At 49.0% G+C, this 25,746-nt stretch overlaps 1 protein-coding gene across 1 annotated transcript in view; it reads right to left on the reverse strand.

The window, feature by feature from the left end:
• Slc25a39 (solute carrier family 25 member 39) overlaps nucleotides 1-4,090 on the reverse strand; it is a 5,599-nt gene extending 1,509 nt beyond the window's left edge. Inside the window, exons 1-11 of the mRNA XM_031354075.1 lie at nucleotides 3,949-4,090; nucleotides 3,112-3,211; nucleotides 2,907-2,963; nucleotides 2,757-2,801; nucleotides 2,062-2,195; nucleotides 1,414-1,481; nucleotides 1,166-1,290; nucleotides 834-1,007; nucleotides 431-540; nucleotides 146-227; nucleotides 7-66 (exon numbers count right to left, since the gene is read on the reverse strand). Of these exons, the coding sequence (XP_031209935.1) occupies nucleotides 7-66; nucleotides 146-227; nucleotides 431-540; nucleotides 834-1,007; nucleotides 1,166-1,290; nucleotides 1,414-1,481; nucleotides 2,062-2,195; nucleotides 2,757-2,801; nucleotides 2,907-2,963; nucleotides 3,112-3,196 (940 nt within the window). The 5' untranslated portion in view covers nucleotides 3,197-3,211; nucleotides 3,949-4,090. The remainder of the gene's footprint in view (nucleotides 1-6; nucleotides 67-145; nucleotides 228-430; nucleotides 541-833; nucleotides 1,008-1,165; nucleotides 1,291-1,413; nucleotides 1,482-2,061; nucleotides 2,196-2,756; nucleotides 2,802-2,906; nucleotides 2,964-3,111; nucleotides 3,212-3,948) is intronic.
• Between the last annotated feature and the right edge of the window lie 21,656 nt (nucleotides 4,091-25,746).

The raw sequence follows: 25,746 nt of genomic DNA on the forward strand, positions 1-25,746 counted from the left end.
TGGTGCCAGATTCAGCCTGGATTCTCCGAAGCAGGAGCCAGGTGGAGTCAATTCTGGGCGGCCTCACTGCAGATGTAAGGACCCGCTCAGTAGGACTCAGCTCAGGCCCCGCCTGCCACTCCCGCCCCCCACTAACCCAGCTTACCTCTCACAGCCTCCACTGCTCCCAGTGACATTTGTCGCTGTGTCTTCACCACATCAAAGGGTAGGGTAAGGGTGGCAGCCACCTGGTCAGGTGAGGAGAGGAGAGGGATCAGCTCCATTCCCAGGCCCTGAGAGGGACTAAGGCACCTCAAGGGTGGCTGAGGAAAGCAAGCAGGCTCCCTGGCAGGTCCTGCTATGGGGAGACCTTCTGGGCATCTCTACTGACTGTTATTCAGAGTCCTGTAGGACACTTCTGGTGGCCTTACACCCAATGCAGTCAACTCACCATTCCTGAGATACCACCAGCCACAAAGCTGACACCCACAGATGTCTGGTCTTTCGGTCTTAGTCCATTCAGCCAGCTCTTCACCAGCTCATAGTTGAACCAGTACAGAGCTTGGGAAATAGATACACACTCATTAAATGAGGGAGCCAGGGAGGTGGGCTCCAGATTTCTCACACCTCACCCACAACCACACTATCCCAGGTGCAGGGTTGCCTGCTCTCAACCAGGTCCTCTTCAGGACTTAGGTTAGGAAAACCTAGGCAAAATCCTAGGTCCCTGCTAACCCGTCCTTATATAATGAGGGACTCAAGGCTCAGGGAAGAGATGTGGCTTCACAGCCATTTTAGTAACAAAGGAGGGACTTGGTTAAACAATATCAAGACCCCTGACCCTGAGTGCCTACCTGAGAAGGGTACATCGCGAAGAGCTGTGGGACCCCAGCCCAGCCACAGTGAGCGCCAGCCACCCTGAGCCACCGCAGCTTGAACGCAGGTAGCCAGCTCTCGGTATGACACATGCTGAGCCTGCAGCTTGGTTCGCACAAGCTCCAAGGGGCTGACCACTGTCACAGTGCCCACTAGGGAGGAGAAGGTTGGTAAGACAGTGGAAAGAGGTGAGGCCGCAGAGGCCATGCATTCAAACCCAGCTGTTGCCACAGGGTCTGAGGGTTTAACATACTCCCCCAACCCCAGGCTAGGACTGGGACCCAGAAGGTCAAGAGCTAGTTGTGCTCACTTCGGGCGAGGGCACCAGCCACCATGGGTGCGTAGAGGTCAGAGGTCAAGGACTGGCCACATAGGAAGGCCTTGAGTTGGTCATAAGCAGTGAAGTAGATGGCAGTAGCTGGGACAGTCATCACCCTGGGAGAATGAAGAGGCCAGGAAAATCACTTAGGGGCTTCCAAACCTCGCAAGCAACCCCTTCCCCACCTGGCCAATAGGAGTCAAGCAAGGGAAGGAAACACCCCATGACCATTTACTCACAGGGTGGCTGGGAGGCCGCTCCACAGGGTCCTAGTGCCCTCATGCCTCACAATCTTGGCAAAGGCATCCTGACCAAGCCAGCAGCAGCCCAGAGAGGAAAGAAGACAGATATGAACAAGGCCTGCGATGGACTGGCTCAGCCTCTGCCCACAGCCCTGAGAAGGGCCAGTCAACTCTACACACGGCCCCCCATTTGGTTCTAGGTGGACTCCTAGTCACCCCTTAAATGTTAAGGAGGTGGTTGGACGTTGGTGCTGCGCATCTTTAGTCCCAGCACTCGGGAGGCGGAGGCAGGTGGATCTCTGGGAGTTTGAGGTCAGTCTGATCTATTACATGGAGGAACCCTGACTCTCACCACTACCACCACAAAACAAAACAAAACAAAACAAAACCCACACCAAAACCACAAAAAAGCAAAACCTTAAGGAGCGCTGGATGCAATTCAGCAGGAAAGCACCCAACTAGTGTGTAGTAAGCTATTAGGTCCTGGTTTTGATTCTCAGCATCAGGACCAAAAATCTTTCTGAAGGAATGGCCTCCCTGGCAAGCCTTTCTACACTGAATAGCCACCCCATTTGCTTTATATTCCCCACACCTGCAGCCTAGTCAAATCTAGTCCCTCAGGGACTCATTGATGCTGCTCCTTACCAAGGTGCCAGTGAACCGGGTGGGATCCTGAAACCAGGTGGCGCACCGGGTACCATTTGGGCACAGGTACAGGGGCTCCAGGACGCCATTGCAGTAAAGGAGGCACTTCCCTGGGGACTGCAGAGCAGAGGGTGCTGGGAAAGGGAACGGACATTAGGATGTGAGGGCCTTGAGCCTTGCTGGGTGACATAGCTGGGTCGCTATGTGGGTATTCCTGTGTGGGGCAAGGGGACAAGAGGCTGGCTAATGGGGCCTCAAAGTATGTACTAGTTTTTTTGGTTTTTGCTTTGTTTTGTTTTTCAAGATATGGTTTCTTTGTATAGCCCTGGCTGTCCTGGAACTCATTCTGTAGACCAGGCTGGCCTCGAACTCAGAAACCCACCTGCCTCTCCCTCCCAAGTGCTGGGATTAAAGGTATGCACCACCACTGCCCTGCTTTTGGGGGGGGGAGGCAGGGAGGAGATTGTCAACTTTTTAAAGTAGCCGGTTCCATAGAATCTGTCACATCTGCCTGTGAGTAGCCAATTCTGACCCCTTTCTCTGCATTCCTGTTCTTTTATCTTGGGGATTAAAGGCATGCGCCACCAGTGCCTGGCTTATGTACTAGTCTATGATCATGGGTACCCCAGGTACTCTAGGGACACTCAACACTTCTTCCCTGGGCCCTCCCAGGGACTTGGGGCTTGGGCACTCACATTTGGTGTAGGAGAGACCCCAGAAACTGGAGGGAGTTGTCAATTCTGAAACACAAAGTCACCCTGGTGGTCAGGAATACCCCCTCTCCCACTGGGAAATCCTTATTTTGTCAGACAGCTCCTGATCAGACTCCAGGTTCTGGTACTCACCGCTGGCTGAGGGTCTCTGAGACTGAAGGCGGACCTTCACCACATCCAGGGGTGTCACTGGGGAAGGAGGGAGGTAGGTCTGAAGGTTCCTTCAGGACACCACTCACCTCTTCTTCATCAGAACCAAACTGCCTGGAATCTCTAACCCACATTAACACCCCCCCCCCCCCCCCGCTGCCCACACCCCCATCTCCCCAGGTCTTACTGAAAAGGGAAGTGACCACAGCCCCAGCTCCTGAAGCCACCATTTGCTGAAGGGGGCTAATGCCCCCAGGATCCTGATCATCCATCTCGGAGTTTCAATCCTGAAAACACACACCACAGTCAAATGGCGTTAACCCCTGACAAGAAAGGCCTGGTGGTGGGGGGTGGGGGCAAGCATGAGGTAAGGAGCTCTGAGGCTTCAACGACAGCACACTCGGGGCTCATTCAGAGTTTGCTTCTATAATCTTTAAAATCTAGAAATGTGCTCACTTTGCCGTGGGGGAAACTAAGGCTCAAGGATTTCTGTGACCTTCAAGGTTACGTCATTCGTTTGGAAAGAAGCTAGAATAGCCGTTGGCCAAAGACAGTGATGGTCATTTCTTCAGCCACATGCTCCTCCGGACCACAGAGGCCGAAAGATCAAAACACCTGAGCCCCTCCACCCAACATCTGGGCGGACACGTGAGCGCCGGGGCGAGGAGAAGTCCAGTCCCGCACGCAGAGAAACGTGTAAACAAATCTGCTGATAAGAGAGGAAGGTCCATCTTCCTTCTCAAGATTGCTGGCCCTCCCCCACACTGCCTGACCTGGGCCAGACAGGACAGAGCATGAGGCCTTGGATGGAAGGACATTCTCTGTCTCCTCTCTCTCTCTTAAATACAAGCCGCGGAGACGGAAGCGGAGACCCAGCAACAAACCCTTTCAACCGAGACTCGGCCGCACTCCATGCCCAGGCCCAGCAAAGGGGTTCACGGAGAGGCCCATCCCTTCCCGCAGCCTCGATTCGCCTTCCAGCCGGGGACCCTCGGGAAACCCACTCCAGTCCCGGCCCGCCCACCTGGCTCTGAGCGGATCCTTGCGCGGCGCCACGCCAGGGGCCTGGCGGGCCCATAGCGGCTCCGCGGCCGGTGCAGGGTCCGCGCGCGCTCGCTCCGCACAGCGGCCGCCCGGGAGAGCTGTGGGGCCGGCCCCGCCCACAGACGGCTAAGCCCCGCCCCGTGGCCGACCGGCCGCGCGCACGGAGTGCACGGAGGCCCGCCCACTCGCGGCCCTCCCCCTTCCACCCTAGCCCCGCCCTTGCGCCGCGGCCGCGTGGGCGGGTCCCCGCGGCCCCGCGCTCCTTGCGGCCCGTGGGTCAAGGTCGCCGACTGGACGGCGCTAGCACCTGGCTGCAGTGGCTCTCCTCTGTCCGCGCCCCGCAGGAGCGCTGCCCCGGGAGTCCAGACCTGCGATCGCTGGAACTTTCCAGACCGCTTGGGTATTGCTAACCCCGCGTCCTCTACGAGGCAGCTGCCGCGAGGTTCGGTTCTTCAAGGTCATCAGCGCGTGGGACAGCGATGGCAAACATCTGCCCACTTAGCTCCGTGGCGGGAGTTTAAGATTTATGGCAGGCGTGTTGGCTGGAATCACCATCCTCCTCGTTTACGGATGACGAAACGGGTTGCAACCCCCGAACGCTTCATGAACTAACTGCAGGGCAGAGGTGTTAGCCGACCTGCAACCTGGGCCAGGCGTGTTGTGGCCCTGGGCAAATTTACAGGACCTCTTTGGGCCGAGGACTCCGGGGACACACAGAGCGCAGAGCAGGGAAGAAAACCAGTGTTTCGCGACAAATCTTAAAGAGTGTTACCACGTTTAAAACTTAAAAGTTATTTTTATTTTTATTTTCGAGACGATCTATATAACTTTGGCTGGCAATAGAGCTTCCAATGTAGGTCAGAATGGGCTCTACCAAAACTTTCCATAGTAGGTTATTACTGACGTAGGTGTCCCCATTTTACAGAAAATGAAACGGACTCAAGTTAAAAGCTTTTGCCATTGCCTCCCCAGGTGCTGGGTGGGCTTGCAAGCAGCGCTGTTTCGGCTCCAGCTCAGCACCCCGCACCCCACCGCCCGCCTTGCCTTCAAGCTTGCACACTACCAAGGTGTTTGGTCTAACAGAAACTGGACCACGCGGTATGAGCCTGCACCTTTAAGAAGAATGGGCCGCGGCTTTGACGTCACTACCTTCTCCGCCCCTCCGTCCCCAACTGGTTGCGAACCGTGCTAGAGCCGCCCAGACAGCCCGGCTAGCACGTGGATTCCATGGAGCCAACCATGACTTTACCCTGAGAAAACCCTTTCCGCATTTCCATAGCTCAGAACCTCCAGCTTTGGGGGCGGAGTGAGAGCAAACGGGTAGTTAGGAAAGCAGCCAATGATCAAAAGGCCCGGGCGATCGGTTGGCCGGGAGGCTAAGGCGGGAGGAAAGTCACGAGTTAAGTGTCGCCTGGGCTACACAGTAGACCCTACCTTATCCTGTCTCCTCACCCCAAACCTGACTTAAAAGTAACACAGAAATCGCTTCATAAGCTGTCGGTTAAGTTAGGAACCCAGCGCCTGCTAAGGCCTTTTCAACCTCAAAGTTAATGTTTTACCAAGTTTCAGAGTAGAGAGATTATTTTTCTATCCTGTACAGGAGAAAACTGAAGACCCTATGTATAATCTCTCTCCCTCTCCCTCCCTCCCTTCCTCCCTTTCTTGTGTATGATTTGGAGTTTGATTTTGTTTTCTCTTTGTTTTGAAACAGCGTCTTCTATAGCCCAGGGTAACCCCAAACTCCATGTTTAGGCAAGGATTACTTTGAACTCCCCGATGCTGAGAGTATAGGCATGAAAGACCGTAAAACCAGCAATAATTAATTCTTTGCTCACCCCTTGCCTGAACTTCCAGTTTACAGATGAGAAAAGTCCCCCGAAGTCACTCAAAAATCCTATCTGCTCTCAACGAGGTCACTCTGCCCCAGCAACACCTCTCCCATGACTCAAATTACTGGCTTGCCTGAGTAATGATGCATGGGCTTCTCTCCCATGAGGTTGGCTCGGTGGGTCAAGAACCTTGACAGACTTTTAGGAATGCCCCAGCCCTGGCTAGAGCTACAAGCCTGGAGGGGGCAGTGACAGTTTGCCTGGCTGACTCTGTGAGCCACACTCTGTGTCAGGTGAGGCAGCATGTGGCCGCCATTCAGCTAAAAAGGCCCAAGCAATCACTTCGCACTGCTGAGAACACAGCAGCAGATGGAGTGAACTAGTGTCAAGGCCTGCCTGGGCAGGAGCTAGAGCAGAGCAAGCCCTGGGGCAGGCAGTAGCAGGGGAACCTTCAGCTTACATCCCTAAGGCCTGTGGAAACATCTATAGGTGGAGGCAGAACTTCAGTCTGATGTCAAGATCTAAGCAATGCCTCTATGTCCAAGGCCAACATTGTCACCATCTGGTGGAACCTTCCAGAGGCAAAGAGCCAGAGCTTCTGTCCAGCCACTGAATTCTTCCCCACCCTCCTAAATTTCAGGTCCCGGGAGGACTGACCAGTGGAAACAGGGAGGGAAGGGTGGCAAAGCCACAGAGAAATGGAGAAAAGTGAGCCAGAATCACGGTGATGCTCTATGACATGGAGAACATGGAGGCTTTGGTGTTTTGAGACAGGTTCTCACTAGGTAGCTCTTGGCTGTCCTGAAATCCACTATATGTACCAGGCTGGCCTTGGACTCCCAGAGATCCACCCACGTCTGTCTCTCAGATGCTAGAATTAGAGGTGTGTGCCAGCATCCTTGATCTTAAGCAAGACACACTGGGTTGTTTAGGAGCAAATGAAATGGGGAGGGGGGAGGGTGGGAGGGGGAGGGGGAACAAGCATATCAGAGCTAACTCTGGTATATTGGGGCTCATTGTCTCATCTTAAAAAAAAAAGTTGGTAAACAACAAGAGCCCTCCCTAAATGCAGTATCTTATTTGTAGAATCAGAAATAGTATAAAGTTGCTTTTGTTTACTTTATCTTCCTTTATTTTGAAAGAGGGGAGGGGATCTCAATATGTAGACTAGGCTAGCCTAGAAGTCACTTTACCAACCAGGCTAGCCTTGAACTCTCCAAGGTCTGCCTGGTGCTGGCTCCTGAGTGCTGGAATTAAAGGGATGTTCCACCATGTCCAGCCCCAAAGGATGCCATTACACCTTGAGATGTAAGGCAAGTGCTCACCTACGACTGTTCCTCGGTGCTACAGTATGCACTCAGCACTCGCAAGGCCCTGGGTTCGATCCCCGGCACCACCAACCAACCAACAAAAAATGTCATTGTCCAGCTTAGTCCCACTGGCAACAGGCTTTCCTGGCTTTTTCCTCTCCTGTTTGGTGGCCTGAGTAGGTGTGGTGTGTGTGGCTGAATCCCCAGTGCTTCATTTGAGAGACCCTACCTTGAGTTTGAGGCCAGCCTGGTCTACAGAGTGACTTCTAGGACAGCCAGGGCTACACAGAGAAATCCTGTCTTGAAAAACTTGAGAGAGAGAGAGAGAGAGAGAGAGAGAGAGAGAGAGAGGCCTGCAGAGGAGTATACCCCCAGAGGGCCCTGAAGAAGATCTTCCAGAGCTGGCTTCTATTCTGGCTTCCAGAGTGTGGATTTGTGAGTGTTTTGTGCGCAGTTTAGGGACATACAATAACTATCAACACTCTAAAGGTCTAACCTCCGACCCAGTCAAGCCACTTAATTCCTTCTGGCCAACTGATTTCACAAGAACAAAATGAGAGAGTTGTCCTTCATCAAAGCCTGTTTGCATCAGCCAAAAGTCACATTACCAGAATGCTAAGGGCATGACGCCAGGTGATCAGCTTCAGAGGTCTGCATACTGATATGAAACACTCTGCAAGGTAAAATGTTGCTTCTAAGAACGTGGCTCAGTAGTAGGGAGCTTGCCTAGCACATGCGAAGTCCTACATTCCATCCCCGGCATGGGAACCAGGAAGTTGAGCAGCAGCATACCAGACACTTGCTCTTAACAGGAACAGCACCGCCCCCTAGGGGACATTTCTGAAATATGAGGCTGGTGCCGCTTTGGATTATCAGAAACATCCTATTCTGAAATGTCCGGTAGTGTGCAGAACCTTCCGATACAACATGAACTCTCAACAACAAAACCCCACATCGCTAAGTTTTCCCTTTTCAGGGCAATTTACAAGCATGAGAAACTTATTCATAATTATCAGCTGCTGATGACAACTTCATCCCAACTTTTTGTGTGTGTATGATGTGTCTGTGTGAAGGTTTGTGTGTTTGTATGTTGTGTGCGTGTGTGCACTCGTTTGTGTGTGTGTATGATGTATCTGTGTGCAGGTCTGTGTGTTTGTGTGTGTGTGTGTGTGTGTGTGCACACGTTTGTGTGTGTGTGTATGATGTATTTATGTGCAGGTGTGTGTGTGTGTGTGTGTGTGTGTAGGTCAAGGGTCAAACAAGGATATTATTCCCAGCTGGGCGTTGGTAGCTCACGCCTTTAATCCCAGCACTTGGTGAGGCAGAGGCAGGCAGATTTCTGAATTCGAGGCCAGCCTGGTCTACAGAGTGAGTTCCAGGACAGCCAGGGCTACACAGAGAAACCCTGTCTCGAAAAACAAAACAAAACAACAACAACAAAAAAATGTTGTTCCCCAAGTACTATCCTTTTTTTTTTTTTTTTTTTTTTTTTTTTTTTTTTGAGACAGGTTATATCTTATTAATCTGGAACTTGCCAGTATGTTCTGGGCTAACTAGCCAGTGATGTCCAGGGCTCTGCTTGTCTTCATCTCTCCAGCCCTGAGCGTATGAATGCATGCCACAACGCTCTGCTTATACATGGATGCCGGGGATCAAACTCAGGTACCCATGCTTGCAAAGCAAGTAGTTTATCAACTGAGCTATCTCCCCAGTCCCTACTCCCAAATCCTTTTTTTTTTTTTTAGATTTATTTTATTACTTTTATGTATATTTTGCCTGCATATGTGTGCGTGTGTGTGTGTGTGTGTGTGTGTGTGTGTACCATGCATGCCTGGTGCCCACTAAGGCCAGAAGTGGGCTTCTGATGTCCCTAGACATCAGAAAGCTACAGATGTGAGCTACCATGTGGACGCTAGGAGTAGAACCCAGGTCCCTGCAGGAACAAAAGGGCTTTTAACTGAAGATCCAATTTTCCAGTGCCCCCATATCTTTAATAATTTTTTTTCAGGGTTAGAGAGATGGCTCAGGGGTTAAGAGCACTGGCTGCTCTTCCAGAGGAACAGGGTTCAATTCTCAGCACCCACATGGCAGCTTACAACATCTACAAATCCAGTCCCAGGGGATCTGACACCTTCTTCTGGCCTCCATGGACACTGCACACCTGTGGATTGGTACATGTAAATAAAACAAAACAAAACAAAAAAATATATATCACATATATATATATACACATATATATTTATAATACACACACACATATATATATACATACATATATACACATATATATATAGAGAGAGAGAGAGGAAGAGAGAGAGAGAGAGAGAGAGAGAGTTTGTTTTATTTTTTTGAGACAGGCAGCCCTGGCTGTCCTGGAACTCACTCTATAGACCAGGCTGGCCTTGAACTCAGAAATCCACTTGCGCTGCCTCCCAAGTGCTGGGATTAAAGGCATGCACCACCACTGCCTGGCTACAAATATGTTTTAATTATAATAAAAATGTTTGCTATTCATTTTTCTAGGAATAAAACTGGCTATGGAGCTGAGGCTGGCCTTGAATTCTGGATCCTCCTCTTTGTCCCTTGCCTGAATTTCTGGGGTCGTAGGCATGTGCTACCACATCTAGCAGTTCACGGCTGAGTGTGAAAGGTGAATTAGATAGTACTACCAGGCTCAGGAGACTGGAGTACGCAGGCCTTTTCCTGTTCCACACATTGCTCAATGCCTCTGGAAATGGCAAGTCCAGTTTAGCGGTATATGGTCCTCATTGTTCAGAGAGGCTCTCATGCATTTAGCAGTTCTGAGAGCTCGATCTGATCGATTGCCATGAACAAGGCTCTAGAATAATGGTGGGGGAGGTGGGAGAGGGGTAAATTACCCACTAGATCACCATGGGCCCAGAAGCAGGAACACTGGCTGTACCTACCGCAAAGGTTTGTGTTGAAGGTTCGAGGCGAGCTTACTGGAAAGGCTACTGTGCGGAAGATTGTGGTGAGTATTGGCAGAGCACAATTGCTGCTCTAGTTGGCTTGGCTTTGAGGTTTGTTTTGATCTGTAGCTTTTGAGACCAGTTGTCCCAGGCTGGCCTCAGACTCTCTGTGTAACTGATCTTGAATTCTTTAAAAAAAAAAAAAAGATTTATTTATTTATTATATGTACATACACTGTAGCTGTCTTCAGACACTCCAGAAGAGGGTGTCAGATCTCATTGCAGATGGTTATGAACCACCATGTGGTTGTTGGGATTTGAACTCAGGACCCTCGGAAGAGCAGTCAGTGCTCTTAACTGCTGAGCCATCTCTCTAGCCCCTTCCTAATCCTCCTGCCTCCACCTCCCAAATGCTGTGATCACAGATTACAGGTATGCACCTCCGCTCCTGGGTTATGACGTCCTGGGGATTGAACCCAGCCTTCTAACATGCTGGCTACAGCTTTAACTTGTTTGTCTATTTGTAGAGACAGTTTTGATTTGTAGCATAATTAGCTTTAAACCTAACATCCTCCTACCTCAGCCTCCCCAGGGCTGGGATTTACAGGCACAAGTCACTGCAAATGGCTAAGACCCTACTTTTTACAAACACTAAAATAGGGTGAGCCACTGGCCTACCTGATGGGTGTCAGAGAGCCTGATGCATGGACACAGGTTTCTTCCCTAACTGGTTGATCTACCTCCATTCGAGGCTTCACTGTAGCTTGATCTCTGACCTCTTCTGTACCAGATTGTACCCAGAATCTTGCCTATGTTAGGCAATTGCTCCCTACCTAAGCTATGACTCCCAGTTTGTTCAGCTCTATCAGTTTTACCAACATTGAGAGGCCCTGCTCCCTTCTTGGGGGCACTAAGGTCTCAGAGGAGAATGGTGGCTATGGCTTGTGACCTGAAAAGGTGTCCTGTGTGGGCAGCTCCTGGCCACTTCCCTCCATCCCTACAGCCTTCTCTTCTCTTTTCTTCTTTCTCTGGGCTCCTCGATGATGATGCAGCAGCATTCTGGGAAGGCTGGCTTCCTTGTCTGGGTCCCCTCCCATGGATTTGAGACAGAGCATCAGGTTAGTCATAGGAGCCCTTTGATGTCTTAAAACAAACAAAAAAACTCCTCGCTTTTAATATGCCATTTTACAAGATTTCTTCACGTCCATTATCCTATTTGAACCTCACATGTGGAGGGTGTGCCGAGGGTGTTGTATGCCCATTCCAGTAAAGAGGAAACTGAATGGGGGGGGAGGCCGGAGGGGAGTGGTCTAAGTAGTGTTGTGTGTAACAATTTCCCCTGAGTTGAAACATTCTGGAGGTTCCCTAAAAGTTAGGAAGTTCTACTGTAAGGCTCCTTAAGCCTCAGGAAGACCCTGAAATGTATCAGATTCACAAAATTCCCTCCCTCCTTCCCTCCCTAAGATCAAATAAGCAGTAGGGGCAGTGGAGAGGAGAGGAGGGGAGGGGAGGAGGGGGAGGGAAGAGGAGGGGAGGAGAGGGAGGGAAGAGGAAAGGAAGGGAGGGAAGAGGAGAGGGAGGGAGGGAAGGGGGAGAGCGAGGGAAGGGGAGGAGAGGGAGGGAAAAAGAGAGGGAGGGGAGAGGAGGGGAGGAGAAGGAAGAAGAAGGGAGGGGAGAGGGGGGAGAAGAGGACAGGAAGGGGGGACTATGAGCTGTCAAACTGCCTTTAAGCAGCACACAGAGGTCCAGGGCTCGAGCTTTTGTGAGTCACAGCCCATGCTGGGGCAGGCTTTTACTGCCTATGCTGCAGTCAGTCACATTCCTGTCAGTGACTCCTACAAACTCACTGGTTTTCCAAGTTGTGCTTCAGTGGTATTAATTTGACCTGTCATGGGTTCCCTATTCAGGGGGAGTAGATGTTTCTTCATGTCTCCCCAGGAATAGTGTGCCACAATACAAATGATGCCTGGGCAGTACATGCCTGGACAAATAGGAGGACAGGTTGCATGGCCCCTGCACTGGATGCTGAGACATACAATTGAAGCCTGTCCGTATGAGGATTGAGCATCCCCAGGGGAAATCCTGATGAGGCCACCTCTCCCTGTGTGGTTTGGGATGGAGTATCTCCTTGCTGTAGTGGTGGTCACACACACCCTGTGATAGATGAGAGGAAGTGCAAATAATGCCTCATGAGCTAAGAATGAGATGTCTGTGGAGGGAATCCAAAGACAGCCACCATCCCTACTTGGTATGGGATGCCATGCCTCCTTGAGTACAGGGATGTCCCCAAGACAACTGAAGGAGTAAAGAGATATATTAAAGTCCCCGAAAGTAGCACATACAAGAGGTGACGGCCCTGGTGGCAGTCACGTGACCCCTGCTATGGACATAGGACAACTGAGGTTCAGCTGTCTTCCCAGAAGGGAGGAGTCACAAGAGGAGAAGGACATGCAGTTGTTAACTTCTGCATTAGCTTCTGATGTGGAAAATAAAGCAAAAAGTCATGGCGGTGAGTGAGATTAAGGTGTTGGCTTAATGCTTACAGCCAGAGGACTAAGTGGTGAAGAAAAGACTACTTCATGTTAAAGAGCCTTTACTAGGGTCCAAAAAGTTGGAGCTATGGGACAAATGAGACAATGAAGGGGAAAAATGAGATCCTGCCAACCCGCAACGCACAGAAAGCAGGATCCTGGCTCAGTGTGCTGACTGATACAAGACAAAAGTAAAAATAGCCTGATGCAAGAGACAGAGTCAGGAGCACTCTTGCTCTCTCAACGGCTTGAGTCTAAAGAGTGTGAAATACACCATCCTGAAAAGCTCAGTTGCAGCCTGGCTCACAAGGCTGTAGGGTGTAGAGTGTCCTGGTTAGGGTTTCTGTTGCTGCAACAAGAACACCATGACCAGTCAGGACAGGAACTCACACAGGGTAGGAACCTGGAGCCAGAAGCTGATGCAGAGGCCATGGAGGGGTGTCTTAGTCAGGGCTTCTATTCCTGCACAAACATCATGACCACAAAGCAAGTTGGGGAGGAAAGGGTTTATTTGGCTTACTTCCACATTGCTGTTATCACAAGGGAAGTCAGGACTGGAACTCAAGCAGGTCAGGAAGCAGGAGCTGATGCAGAGACCATGGAGAGATGTTCCTTACTGGCTTGCTTCTCCTGACCTGCTCAGCCTGCTCTCTTATAGAACCCAAGACTTCCAGCCTAGGGATGGCACCACCCACAAGGGGCCCTACCCCCTTGATCACTAATTGAGAAAATACCCCACAGCTGGACCTCATGGAGGCACTTCCCCAACTGAAGCTCCTTTCTCTGTGATAACTCCAACCTGTGCCAAGTTGACACACAAAACCAGCCAGTACAGAGGGGTGCTGCGTACTGGCTTCCTCATACTGATGTGTCTTACTTATCCTGATTTTTTTTTAAAATTAGGTATTTTATTTATTTACATTTCAAATGTTATCCCCTTTCCTGGTTTCCTCTCTGCAAACCCCCTATCCCCTTACCCTGCTTCCATGAGGGCACTCCCCCACCCACCCACCCACTCCTACTTCAGCACCCTACCATTCCTCTACACTGGGGGCATCAAGCCTTCACAGGACCAAGGGCCTCCCCTCCCCTCATCCTGATTTTTTTTTATAGAACCCAGGACTACTAGTTCAGAGAGACCACCACCCACAGGGATGGGTCCTACCCCATCAATCACTAATTAACAAGATGCCCTGATGGTGGTGGGCAGCAGCTGCAGCTAGATACAGCTTTGATCCCAGCACCCTGGAGGCAGAGGCGGGTGAATCTCTGTGAGTTTGAGGGTAGCCAGATCTACAGAGCTAGTTCCAAGATAGCCAGAGCTTCACAAAGGAAGCCTATCTTGAAAAACAACAAAAAACAAGAGAGAGAGAGAAAGAGAGAGAGAGAGAGAGAAATCATCATCGTTGGTTGTCATAAAACTGGCCAGCACACGGAGGCAGATGGGCTTCAGGGCTTCATCTGAGTGCTTTGGCTACATAACCTAAGAAAAATCAGTCCTTGGTGGACTGGCTCATAGGAGCCATTTGGGACACTTGATTATAGCCTGCTGAGGTTCCCATAAATATCAGGTTCCTTGGGAGATAAGGAAGGAAGGCCAGGTGTTATTAAGAGAATTAGGGGGTGCTTGGTGTCCAGTTTCCTGGGCCTGATGGCTCTGTGTTTAGAGGAGAATTAAAAGACTGGTTGATTCGATTCGGGCTAGAAAGATGGCTCAGGGGTTAACAGCATCCTGCTCTTACAGAGAACACTTTGAAGGATGGGTTCAGTTCCCAGCACCCACATGGCGGCTAACAACTGTCTCTAGTTCCAGCATATTCGATGCTCATCCCTGATTTCTGTGGGCATTATCATGCAATTGGGGCATTGACACAGGTAAAGCACTCATACACTTTAAAAAATTTTTTTAAGTGGTTGATTCAATTAGGACCTTAAAAATGGCACTATGGGGCTTTGGGCCGTGATCTTTAAGAACTCTGACAAGCCTGTGCAGTGCAGGCCAACGTGGAAAGAAGATTTGTGGGATACAAAAGGGGATAAAAGAACAAGAATGCAGAGAAAGGGGTCTGAACTGGCTACTCGCAGGCAGATGTGAATGATTCCTATGGAGCTGGCTACTTTAAAAAGTTGATAGTCCCCCCCTCCCCCAAAAAAAAGCAGGGCAGTGGTGGTGAACACCTTTAATCCCAGCACTTGGGAGGCAGAGGCAGGCGGACCAGCCTGGTCTACAGAGTGAGTTCCTGGACAGCCAGAGCTATACAGAGAAACCCTGTCTCGAATACCAAAAAAAAAAAAAAAAGTTGACAAGTTGGACACAGGCCTTCGATCCTTCAATCCTAGCACTCAGGAAGCAGAAGCAAGCAGATCTCTGTATGTTCAAGGACACGTAGAGAGCTCCAAGACAGCCAGGGCTACATGGTAAGAGTCTGTCTGAAAACAAAATAAACCAATAGAAAGCCTAATGCTATATAGCAGAAAGCTTCTGGAAGATTTTAAAACCTAAGCAGGAGTTCATAAACAATATTCACCTGTCCTAAGGGGTGGAAAACACTTTCCCTGGGGTATGCAGTGTACAGTACTGGGGGTTGGAGCAAAGTTGTTTTTTCTTGTTTTGTTTTGTTTTTTGTTTTTTTGTTTTTTGTTTTGTTTTTTTTGAGACAGGGTTTCTCTGTGTAGCCCTGGCTGTCCTGGAACTCACTCTGTAGACCAGGCTGACCTCGAACTCAGAAATCTGCCTGCCTCTGCCTCCCAAGTGCTGGGACTGAAGGCGTGCACCACCACCGCCCGGCTCACCGCCTGGCATTTTTAACCCAGGTCCTTTCAGCAGTCCGCTATGTAAAGGAAGAGCCTGTCTGACTAGGGAGCTGGCTCCTGCAGCAGGCTCGACAGGTTACCGTGCAGACCTTGAGCCTGTGCCAGACTAGTCCGGCAAGCTGGCTCTGCTAACATCATCAGAGTAGCCCTACAGCAACAGCAGTACCCAGGATGAGGTGGCAGGATGGCTTGAAGGACAGAACTACAGATTTGGAGGCAGAGCCTCCCACCCATGACACTGTACACGATGTCACTCTTTGATGAAAATGTTAATTCAGGTGATAAAAATCTTTCCGTGCTGTGTTGAAACTCCTTTCTATTTCTATAAGGGGTGGTCCCTATCCCCTTAGCCACTCAAGACCAACTAGCACATACCTGGGACAAATGATGCTGGCCATTCAAGGACCCTATCCATACTCCATAACGGGATTTTGTTCCATAAGTCTTGAGCGTCTTAAAGATTTATATACATGCCGGGCAGTGGTGGCGCATGCCTTTAATCCCAGCACTTGGGAGGCAGAGGCAGGCAGATTTCTGAGTTCGAGGCCATCCTGGTCTACAGAGTGAGTTCCAGGACAGCCAGGGCTACACAGAGAAACCCTGTCTCGAAAAAAAAAAAAAAGATTTATATACATATTGTAAAAACAACAGCAAGTATTTGAAAAAGTATATCCTTCATGGGGAAAGACACCATGACCACCCCAAAGCCATAAGGTTATTAAATAAAAACCCCAGTGCCAGGTTGGAGAGATGGCTCAGAGGTTAAGAGCACTGCCTGCTCTTCCAGAGGTCCTGAGTTCAATTCCCAGCAACCACATGGTGGCTCCAAATCATCTGTAATGTGATCTGGTGCCCTCTTTTGGCATGCCAGCATGCCAAAAACATGCAGGCAGAATGCTGTATGCATAATAAATCTTTAAAACAAAACAAGGAAGGTGTGGCTAAAGATGCAATAGTGGTACTAAGTGTTTTCGGTGCAACCAACAACAGTCCTGATTCATTTTCCGCCTGTGCCACAGATTTGGAGGGAATTCGTGTTTAGTAGTGTTAGGACACAAACCCTGTGGCTGGGGAAGTCAGCGACTCCAATGGGAAAGGAACTTCTGTTTTGTTAAATGGATGCAATGTGCCTGTCAGCCTGCTGTCTAAACACATGTACCTACACCCTGTGGGTTGTTGCTGCTGTCAGCCTCAATCAGAGGGAAACTTCTTCTGCTAATTTTTTAAATTACATGAAGTAAGTGTGTATGTGTGTGTGTGTGTGTGTGTGTGTGTGTCTGTGTGTGTGTGTGTGTGTGTGTTGGAGGTAAGAGAAAAACTGGTAAGAGTTATTTCTCTTTCCACTATGTGGGTCTTGGGGATGAAATTCAGGTCATCATACTTAGTAGTAAAGACATTAATTCCTAGCCATCTCGCTGGCCCCTGTAAAACATTACATATATGTATATATACATATATACATACACACATAATATATAAAAAGTGTACCCCAGAGACTCATAACCACTAGTGAAGCTCCTGAAAACAATGGGCCGCTGCTGTAGCTCAGTGGCCCAATGCTTAGTCTGGGTGAACACCTATATGACTCCTTTGGAGGTCCAGTGAACATCATGGCAAATGGAGCAGAAAGAATGTAAGAACTAGAAGAAGGGGTAGAAGGTTGCATGGTAATTTCCTCCAAGTGAAAACTGTCTATCCTGTAGGAAGGCTTCTTAAGACTCAGGAAGGATGCCGGGCATTGGTGGCACACACCTTTAGTCCCAGCACTTGGGAGGCAGAGGCAGGCGGATTTCTGAGTTTGAGGCCAGCCTGGTCTACAGAGTGAGTTCCAGGACAGCCAGGACTACACAGAAAAACCCTGTCTCGAAAAAAAAAAAAAAAGAAAGAAAGAAAAAAAAAGAAGAGAAAAGACTCAGGAAGGAAACAACCCTCAAGTCTCAGGAAGTCCTTGAAACTTATCAGATTCATAAAGCCCCTCCCCTGCCAATGTTGTATTAGCAGTAAGGGCTTCTGAGGAGAGGGGGAGACTCTCCTATCTATAAAGTTGCCTGTAAGTTGTGATCAGAACTCCAGTGTTCCAACTTTCATGAGTTGTCCTCTGTGCTAGGGCAGGCTTTCAGCACAATTGTCCTTTAAGTCATCCATGCCCTTGTAGGCAACCTATAGCCATGCTCCTGTAAGAAACCCTGATAAACTCATTGGTTCACCAGTTTGGACTTTGGTGGTCTTGTAACTTTGTTGTATTGTTGCTTCATTGTCTTGGGTGAATGAATGTTGGTGCGTGTCTCCTTAAGAACAGTGTCACACAAGCGGCCTCTTCAAGTCCCATGCCAGCCACCTGGACCTGATGGCTCTTAGCCACAGAGGGGCTCTAAGCCTAGCATTCATAGCAATTCAGAGACATGGGGTTGCCTAGCTCCCCACAATTATCTTCACATTCAGAGGAAAGTCCACAATGGGGAAAGTGCCCCACACACCCGCAGGACTCCTGACACAGGGAGGAACCTCCATCTCCACCTGGGTCACTGATCTTGTAGTGACTGCTTTCTGGAGATGACTTCCAGTGTCCTTAGACATGCTATGGCAGACAGCATCAAGAGGAGCTGAGTCCCTGTGTTTTGTTTGGTTGGAGTTTGGGCTTTTTTTTTTTTCTCCTAACTTTAGTGGAATCAGATATTATATCACTAAGCTTTTAATCAGAGCAATTAATTAGAGAATGAATTTCTCTGTCCTAAATAAGTGCAGTTTGATTATAAAGATTCTTGCAGGGCTGGAGAGATGGCTCAGCGGGTAAGAGCACTGACTGCTCGCTCTTCCGAAGGTCCTGAGTTCAAATCCCAGCAACCACACTGTGGCTCACAACCATCCGTAATGAGATCTGACTCTTCTGTAGACGCCCTCTTCTGGTGCGTCTAAAGACAGCTACAGTGTACTTACATATAATTAATAAATAAATCTTTTTTTAAAAAAAGATTCTTGCAGCTAAATGTGTGATGGAGAAAGAGCTAATGGCTTATTGAGAAATTTCTCCCTGGGTTTGTTTGCCATGTCTACTGAATTAGGCAGTGCCCTGTACACAATCACGACCAGACCGATAAGATGGTGGGTGAGAGGCAGAGCAGGGAACCAGGGCTCATCGGGCAGGAGAGACGTCTGGCTGACTTCCCCCAGCTCACCTCCAGGCTTTCGAGAAAGGGCTGAGCCTTGTCCTTTGACCCTGATCTGCTGGAATGGAGGAACCAGAGTGCAGCTTTGGGTCCCACTGGAGTTCCAACCGGGGGTTTAGACATGCCAGCAATCCACCACTTAGCCACGGGGGGCCCAGTGATAGGTGAAAAGTTAACACGGCTGCCACTCATACTGTCCAAGAGAGACAACAGCCTATGCTGGGACGGGAATATTGATCTCCTGACTCTGTTAAGTGGTGGCTTTCCCAAAGCCCTTTTGAGGCAGCTCCTAGCCTGGCTGCTAAGCTGCCCCCCACCTCTCTCCAGCTCCCGGTACTACTCCAGTTCCAATATCCCTTTCTTCCTAAAGAGGGATGCTCTATCTGAAGCAGGATTCAAGGCCAGACATCTTGGTCAAGTTAGGCTTGGATCTGACAAGAGGCTCCAGTGTGGAAGGTTTGGTCCATAGTTGGTAGTGTCATTGAAGAGTACTAATGTCCTTAAGAGTTAATCCACGTCACTGATGCAGAGGCCGGCAGATCTGTGTTGGAGGCCAACCTGGTGTACAGAGAGTTCCAGTATAGCCAGAGCTATACAAGGAAATGGGATCATGGCTTAATGGGCTATTAGCAGGTAGGGCCTCTTGGATGTATCTTATCCCCAACACGCTCTGTTCCCTTGCTTTTTTTGTCTGTCCTGAATGCCAAGGGGTTCAGCTTCATCCAAGCCTCAAAACAATGGAGCCAGCCAACTTTGAATCCCAAAATGTTGGAAACTGAGACAAAACAAATTTTTCTTCTCTTCAGTGATTATATATATATATATATATATATATATATATATATATATATATTTGCATGGAAGTGGATGTAAATGCTTGGAAGCATGAAAGTGGAACGGGGTTCATGTGGCAGTCAAAAAACAACTTACTAGACTCAGTTCTATCCTCTAACATATGGGCTCCCAGGGATTGAACTCAGGTCATGGGGCATGATGCAAAACTCCGTTAGCCACTAAACCATCCTACCAGCCCAGGTTTGTTTCTGTTGTTTTGAACCTAACTAGACTAACAAGGAAGGCTCCTGGAGACCTGCTCAAATCTCAGTCCCACTTTTTTTTTAATGAGCATGGGTAATTTTTTTTTTTTTGCATGTATGTCTATGCACCGTATATGGAACCAGAGAAGGCATCAGGTTCTGTGGAACCAGATTTACAGTTTCGAGCTGCCATCTGGGAGCTGGGAGTGGAACTTTGGTTCTCTGGAGGAGCAGCCAGTGCTCTGAGCAGCAGCCATCTTCCAGCCTCCCAGTCCCATCTTGAACTAAAGCACGCATACTGTTCCCAAGCCACAGCATGTCTGTCCTGCTTCTGCTCACATTGCGAGGGCCAGGGATTGAGACAAGGTCTTGCTATCTACCCCAGGTTGGCTTTGTAGTCCAGGCTGGCACTGAAATTGAAGCAATTCTCCTGTCTCAGCCTTCTTTTTTTTTTTTTTTCCTTTTTTATTAGATACTTTATTTACATTTCAAATGTTATCCCCTTTCCTGGCTCCCCCCTCCACCTATCCTATTCCCCTCCCCCCTGCTTCTATGAGGGTGTTCCCGGACTCATCCACCCACTCCTGCCTCCCTGCCCTGGCATGTTTCAGCCTTCTGAGTGCTGGAATCATAGGCTCTTCCCAGCACACCTGGCTGTTACTGCATTTTAAATCAGAGAAGCTGGAGGCTGAGAGGAATCAAGGCTTTGGATTCATGACAGGCTACATCATTTTCAGGGTCCAGAGCAAATGAAAATGCAGGGTCCCTTTGTTCAAAAAGTATTAAGAACTTCACAAGGCAAGGGTGTAGTTAGGGATAGAGTGCTTGTACAGTGTACATGGATGAGGTCTTAACTTCCATCCTCAAAACAGAGGGGAGCCAGGCAGTGGTAGCACACGCCTTTAATCCCAGCACTTGGGAGGCAGAGACAGGCAGATTTCTGAGTTCGAGGCCAGCCTGATCTACAGAGTGAGTTCCAGGAAAGCCAGGGCTACACAGAGAAACCCTGTCTCAAAAACAAAACAAAACAAAAACAAAAACAAAAACAAAAAAACAGAGGGGAAAATGGAATTTCAAAAAGCCTATTGGAGTCCAATGTGCATGCACATATGTTTGGTCCTGGCACTCGGGAGGCAGAGGCAATCGATCTCTGTGACTTTGAGGCCTGCTTGGTTTGAGTAGTGAGCTCCAGGTCAGATAAGGCTGCATAGTGAGACTCTGATTCAAAACAAACAAACAACAAAACGACTTTAGGAAAGAATCAACCAAGCCCGCGGCTCTGGTCACTTCCTTGTGAAAGTGCTTCTGTCTCAACCATGGACCCTGTCTATCTCCGGAGTCACCAGGTCTCAGCCTGACTGTTTCTGGGCCTCAGTTTCCCCCTCTGTGAAGTGAGGGGATCCCTGGGCCCCAGTCTTCCTTCCAAGCTATCTTTCTGGGACCACCTCCCAGGATCCTAGTCCTCCCTCACCCCATCCCGATCATGGAAGACAGGTGACTGTGTGACTCAGTTTATACAGGAGATACAGGGTCCGTCATCAAGCTAGTCTTTTGTGCTGTGATTCATCCTACCTTGTGTGTCCTGGGGCCAGGGCTGGAAGGCCTGTCTCACAAGGAAGACAGGGGCCCGGGAAAGGAGGGCAAGAACTGCTCGTGACAGTCTGACTCAGGCGAGAGAGGCAAAGTGGGGGATGGGAGGCTGGGCTGCTTCTGCGCATGGCTAATTTCCACTTCCATATACAACCAGTGAAAACACAGCCCCACCAGTAACATTTCAGTTTCAGATACACAGTGGATATTTCGCGAGTGTGTCTCAAGTGCTGCCTAGCTCCCGCTTTTGTTACTATCGTCTTTACCTTTATTTTCGTGCATGAGATATACCTACGCTAAGGGAAGCTTACCTTTAGAGTTTGGTGTGGCATCTCATGCCTTCCATTCCAGCCCTCAGAAGGCAAAGGAAGGTGGATCTCCATAGTGAGTTCCAGGCCAGCCAAGGCTATGTACATAGTGAGACCCTGTCTTAAAAACAATCAAATGAATGTGAAATTCAACTTAAACGGGCATTCTATATTTTTATCTGGCATATCAAGATCCCAGGGTTAGCCGGGCAGTGGTGGCGTACGCCTTTAATCCCAGCACTTGGGAGGCAGAGGCAGGCGGATTTCTAAGTTCGAGGCCAGCCTGGTCTACAGAGTGAGTTCCAGGACAGCCAGGGCTATATAGAGAAACCCTGTCTCGAAACAAACAAACAAACAAACAAACAAACAAACAAACAGATCCCAGGGTTGGGGAACTTCCACTCTGGTACAGTCACGGCTCTTCTATCGGGACAGAGCGATAACCTGGACTGAAGAAACCATGAGGGACTGTTGAAAAACCAGGGGAGGCTGGGAGAAGGAGAAGGTCACCGGAGGGAGAGCCCTTACCTGGCCATGCAGCTCTGAAGGCTGCACTCGGCTGGCCTACAGGAAGCAGAGAGGAGGAGGGTGTTTAACTTTCCTGGGGACAACTATGCTCCCATCATCCAAAGCAGGATACCCCAGCATTTGTGCAGCCTCACACCAGCACCAGCATAGGTTTGGCATCTGGGCATCAGGCTGACAGGATGCGTTAATAATAATGACAGTCAGGACTTGACACACAAGTGTGCACATGACACAGAGCCACACCCAAGGCCTATTTATAAATCCTGACCAGGCAAGGGGAAAGACAAAAAAAAAAAAAAAAAAAAAAAAAAAAAAAAGCAGAAGTCACAAAGGAAAGATTGATCAATAGATTTCAGATGACACAATGTCACAAAACACAAGTGACAGGCTGGGAGGCAATGGCTGCAAAATATGTCATACCTGGACTATCCAAGCACTTTGTTCAGTAAAAAGGAAAACAAAGTAGAAGGTAGCTGTGTGCATCCCTCGACATGTGTGTTGAACAAGAGGAAGTTTAGGTCAGTGGTTTCTCAGGAGAATAAATTGTCCTTTATCATGCAAGTGGGGCTCCCCAATCCATGGAAGGCCTGACTCATTAAAAAAGATGGGCCTGGCTTTTCAGTCTACTGTTAGCTTTCCTGGAGCTTGAGCCTCCCGGAGCACTCTAAAGCTTAAGACAGGGACTGGAGATGTGGCTCAGAGGTAGACCACTCGCCAGACGTACCCCGGCACTATACAAAAAATAAACAAACAGAGGCTGGAGTGGAGGCATGGCTCAGCAGGTCAATTGCTCCTGCTGTGAGGATGTGCACACCATACAATGAGGGAGGGAGTGGAGACAGGTATATCCCGGGGCCCAGAGCAAGCCAGTCTGGCTGAAATGGCTGTCGACCAGTTCTGTGGATGACTGAGGATGTAGCAGAGGACTAGGTAGAGCTGAGCACAGTAGCACACACCTTTAATCCAGCCCTTGTGAGGCAGAGGTAGGTGGATCTCTGTGAATTCCAGGCCAGATTGATCTACAGAAGGTTTGTTTGTTTTTGTTTGTTTGTTTTTGTTTTTAGAGACAGGGTTTCTCTGTGTAGCCCTGGCTGACCTGGAACTCACTCTGTAGACCAGGCTGGCCTCGAACTCAGAAATCCACCTGCCTCTGCCTCCCAAGTGCTGGGATTAAAGGCGTGTGCCACCACTGCCTGGCTGGTCTACAGAAGTTTACACAGTGAGACCCTAGCTCAAAAAAAAAAAAAAAAAAAAAGTGAGGTCGGGGAGAACAAATGTCCTCATGTGTTTGTTGCTGGTGGAAATACAAAATGGTACAGCTGCTTTGGAAAAATATTCTCACAGTTGCTCCAAAGGTTCAGCGCAGAACTGGGGTCACTATTATGTGACCTCAGATTTTCATTGCTATGTAAGAGGAATGGAAACATGGGCACACAAAAATGAATATCAGTGGCGTTGTTTGCAATAGCTGAAACAACCAAGATGGCCATCACTTAATGAGTGACATCCGGGAGGGACCAGTGCCCTGACACACAGCCAACAGACGTTAGCATCCTGGTGGTGAGCCCGCTCACCTGGAGGATGGAGCTAGCTGCCAGACACGAAGGGCTGCAGCCAGACTGTTCACTGCTACTTTTAGGAAGCACTTGGATCAGGTTTTGATGGGGCACTTTCACAGAAACTGTGGGCTTCCTGGGAGCCATAATTGGGTTTTCTAGAACCAAGTTATTTATAAAGGACCTTTTTGTATTCTGTGTGACTTTTGAGACTTGAACAAATATCTGTTCTCTCCTGACAGAGGACACTGATGTCAGTCCAGAAACACCCAATTTCTAGCTTAGTGAACACCTGAGTTCAATGGGGCTACTTATGGGAGTGTAGATGGTTCAAAGACAGCTGCATCACCAAAAAGGCCACTCTAGCATTAGAGACACCTCAGGAAGGCTGTATCTCTAGAGCTCCTTGGTGATGTGACCTTCTGGTGTTACCCTGTGAATCTGTTACTTTCAGGATTTTCCTGGGCCTTCTAAGTTGACCTTTTCTCTGAGCTTTCTTTTTCCTTCTAAGAGGTGATGTTTCATTTTAGGGGAACTAGCTACACAACACCCCAATATTTCTGCTTTATAGCAAAAATTTTTATACTATCTTATTTTATTTATTTTATTAAAAAATGTTTTTAGTAGCCCCAGAATATAATTTTCCATTTTCCACAAACACTTGCCCATTCATTCCTGTGTGTGTGTGCGTGTGTGTGTGTGCATGTGTGTGTGAGCACGTGCACATGCACACAACTAAAAAAAAAAATTATCACTGGGCAGTGGTGGTGCACGCCTTTAATCCCAGCACTTGGGAGGCAGATTCCTGAGTTCTAGGCTAGTCTGGTCTACAGAGTGAGTTCCAGGGTAGCCAGAACTACACAGAGAAACACCGTCTGGAAAAACCAACCAGGGCAGACAGAGAGATTGACTGGTGTTCTCTGCTATATGAGAGCCTATTCTTGCTCATTCCGTCCATCCGATGGAAACCAGGCTTCTCGTGCTAGATGAGAGCACTACTATTAAACTGTAGGCTCAGAATTCTGTTCTAACTTTTGATTTATTTCAAGGGATTGTGTATGTAAGTCTGTGGGTGCACTAATGCTATGGTGCATGTGCAGAAGTCAGAAGTCATTGTTTCTGGAAGTCATTTCTGGTTTTCTTTTTTTTAAACCATGTGAGACACAGGAATCAGTTTTGTTGATAAGTGACTTTGCCTGCTGAGCTTCCCACCCCTCCCCAATTCTTTTTCTTTCCTGAGGCAGGTCTGTGTCTGGGATGCAGCTCAGTTGGTAGCACTTGCTGAGCATTAACAATGACAATTGTGGCGCTTGGGAAGTCGGGGGCAGAAAACGAGAAGTTCTGGGTCATCCTCAGCTATCTGTCAGGTTGAAGCTAGTCTGGAACACAGGAAATCCTGACTTAGAGGGATAGCTGCAATGTTGCTGAGGCTGGCTTCCAACTCCTGGGGTCAAGCACCACCCTCCCCCAGCCTCCAGCATCATGGCTAGATCTCACTAGAAGCATAAGCAATGGTCTGTTTGGGGCATACCTGTATGAATGTCACGAGACACCTATGCTAATGTCATCAGGTTACAGAATGACGCTAGGTTCTCCACACCAGTCTTACACACTTTCCCGGACTCTTCTAGTTACAGTGTAAGAAGCCCTGCACTCCTCTGTATGCAAGACTCCCACTGTCCTGAATTGTATGGCTGACCCCCATGGTCATGTATGACTGGTCTCCTAGTAAAGGTCTCTGCTTCTAGGGGGTGGGGTGGGGTAACCTACCTTCCACTCTGAAAGCAAACACAGTCTTTTCTCCAAGGCCCAGCCTTGGCCTTTCTTAGAGCCTGTTTTCCTTTTGGCCCATCTCCCATCACCCGACTCTGTCTGGCCCAGGCCCTTTGGCACTCAGCAGTCTGGCTCTAGTTTTTGGCTAATCTATTCTACTGCTGAAATTTCTCCATTCACCCACCATAACAGTTCCTCGAAGGTAGGGACAGCTGAAACAAGGAAAGCCCTTCCATCTTGACAGCCACCAGCCTGCTCCACTAGCCCAGGCCACACACTTAGCGCATGCTCCACAAGCCCATGCCACTCACTTAGCGCATGCCCAGTGGCCCTTATCTTGAACTTGGCTTTCTTTTTTCTTTTCTTTTCTTTTCTTTTCTTTTCTTTTTTCTTTTTTTTTTTTTG

This window comes from Mastomys coucha, unplaced genomic scaffold (assembly GCF_008632895.1).
Source record: "Mastomys coucha isolate ucsf_1 unplaced genomic scaffold, UCSF_Mcou_1 pScaffold5, whole genome shotgun sequence".
NCBI lineage: Eukaryota > Metazoa > Chordata > Mammalia > Rodentia > Muridae > Mastomys > Mastomys coucha.